The 1395-nt window shown below is 46.3% G+C and overlaps 1 protein-coding gene across 1 annotated transcript; it reads left to right on the top strand.

The window, feature by feature from the left end:
* Nucleotides 1-516: 516 nt before the first annotated feature.
* On the top strand, nucleotides 517-1389 carry LOC107682957 (5-hydroxytryptamine receptor 4-like; the record flags this gene model as incomplete). The annotated part of the gene is made up of 1 exon (XM_016479061.1): nucleotides 517-1389. A coding segment is annotated over exon 1 (873 nt), but the record flags the coding sequence as incomplete, so codon positions are not given.
* Nucleotides 1390-1395: the final 6 nt, after the last annotated feature.

Raw genomic sequence — 1395 nt, 5'->3', positions numbered from 1 at the left:
CTTTCAAACTCGTGTTTTTGCTCACATCCCAATAGGGACTGAGTTCAACTTTAACAATGCTGATGACATTTTAGGTATGTGCGTTAGGTATAATCTTAAAGGTCACAATGGGGCACACTGCAGGGATACAATTCCTGAAACAAGGTCGAGTTGAGGGGCCTTTTATGATTCTTGGCCAATATCCAGAACTAAAGGTTCCAAAATATTGTTTTCATTGCAGATTTGGCTTTGGTTTCCCAATCTGTTCTGTGTTCCCAGCCTTACAGGAGCTTCAGGGGCAGTTGTCACTTAGCAAAAATATTAATGGTGAAATAGACTATTATTGTGTGGTGAAACGACACAGCCATTTTTGTTCTCATATATCAGTATGGCAACACTAGACAATATCTCGAACAAGCATTCTTCTTCTTGGTCTTCTAAAACACAGCATGTTGTGAGAACAAAAAAAGCATTTATCAATGATCATGGGAATGAATCTTGAATGCATATGTCTCGTTTATCACCAGGTCGAACAGCATGGAAAACTCCTCGGAATGGAGCAACATTTCACTCGACTCTGATTTTGAGCCCTGTGCCACGCTGAGGAGCTCCGGTTCACGAGTTGCCCTCTACGTCTTCATCATCACCGGGATCGCCTGCACTGTTGTTGGCAACTTCCTGGTGGTTCTCGCCATTGCTTACTTCAAACAGCTGCAGTGCCGTACTAACTCTTTCGTCATGTCTCTGGCTGTCGCTGACTTCCTGGTGGGCCTGGTGGTTATGCCATACAGTATGGTCAGAACAGTGGAAGGATGTTGGCATTTCGGCCCAACCTTCTGCCATCTTCACTCCAGCTTGGACGTTATGCTCTGCACGGCCTCCATCTTCCATTTGAGCAGCATCGCTTTTGACCGCTATTACGCCGTCTGCAACCCTTTGGTGTATTCGTTTAAGATGTCCCGTGAACGCGTGGGTCTGCTGATTGTGGTTTGCTGGGCCATTCCATTCCTCATCGCCTTTGGCCCAATCCTCCTCGGGCTGCACAAGCTAGGAATGGATGTTCCTTTGCCTGAAAATGTGTGCATCTTCTTGGTTAACCGTGTTTATGCCGTCATGGCATCCCTTGTTGCATTTTACCTGCCTATAGTGACCATGTTGGTGGCCTACTGGAAGATCTACAAAGCGGCCAAGCGGCAAGTCATGCAGATAAGTGCAATGGAGGCACAGATGGCAGCAGATGTGGGCAAGGACTCGAGCAAGAAACAAAAACATCGCAATTCTATAAGGAGGGAAAGAAAAGCAGCCAAAACTCTGGGCATCATCATGGGGGTTTTCCTTCTCTTCTGGTTGCCCTTCTTTACTGTTAATATTGTCGACCCGTTCATTGAGTACGGGACTGCTGCTGTGATATGGGAT

The sequence above is a fragment of the Sinocyclocheilus anshuiensis genome, unplaced genomic scaffold (assembly GCF_001515605.1).
Source record: "Sinocyclocheilus anshuiensis isolate Anshui unplaced genomic scaffold, SAMN03320099.WGS_v1.1 C32750727, whole genome shotgun sequence".
Taxonomy (NCBI): Eukaryota; Metazoa; Chordata; class Actinopteri; order Cypriniformes; family Cyprinidae; genus Sinocyclocheilus; species Sinocyclocheilus anshuiensis.
The sequence above is the reverse complement of the archived record's forward strand: the minus strand, read 5'-3'. Positions and strand labels throughout refer to the sequence as shown.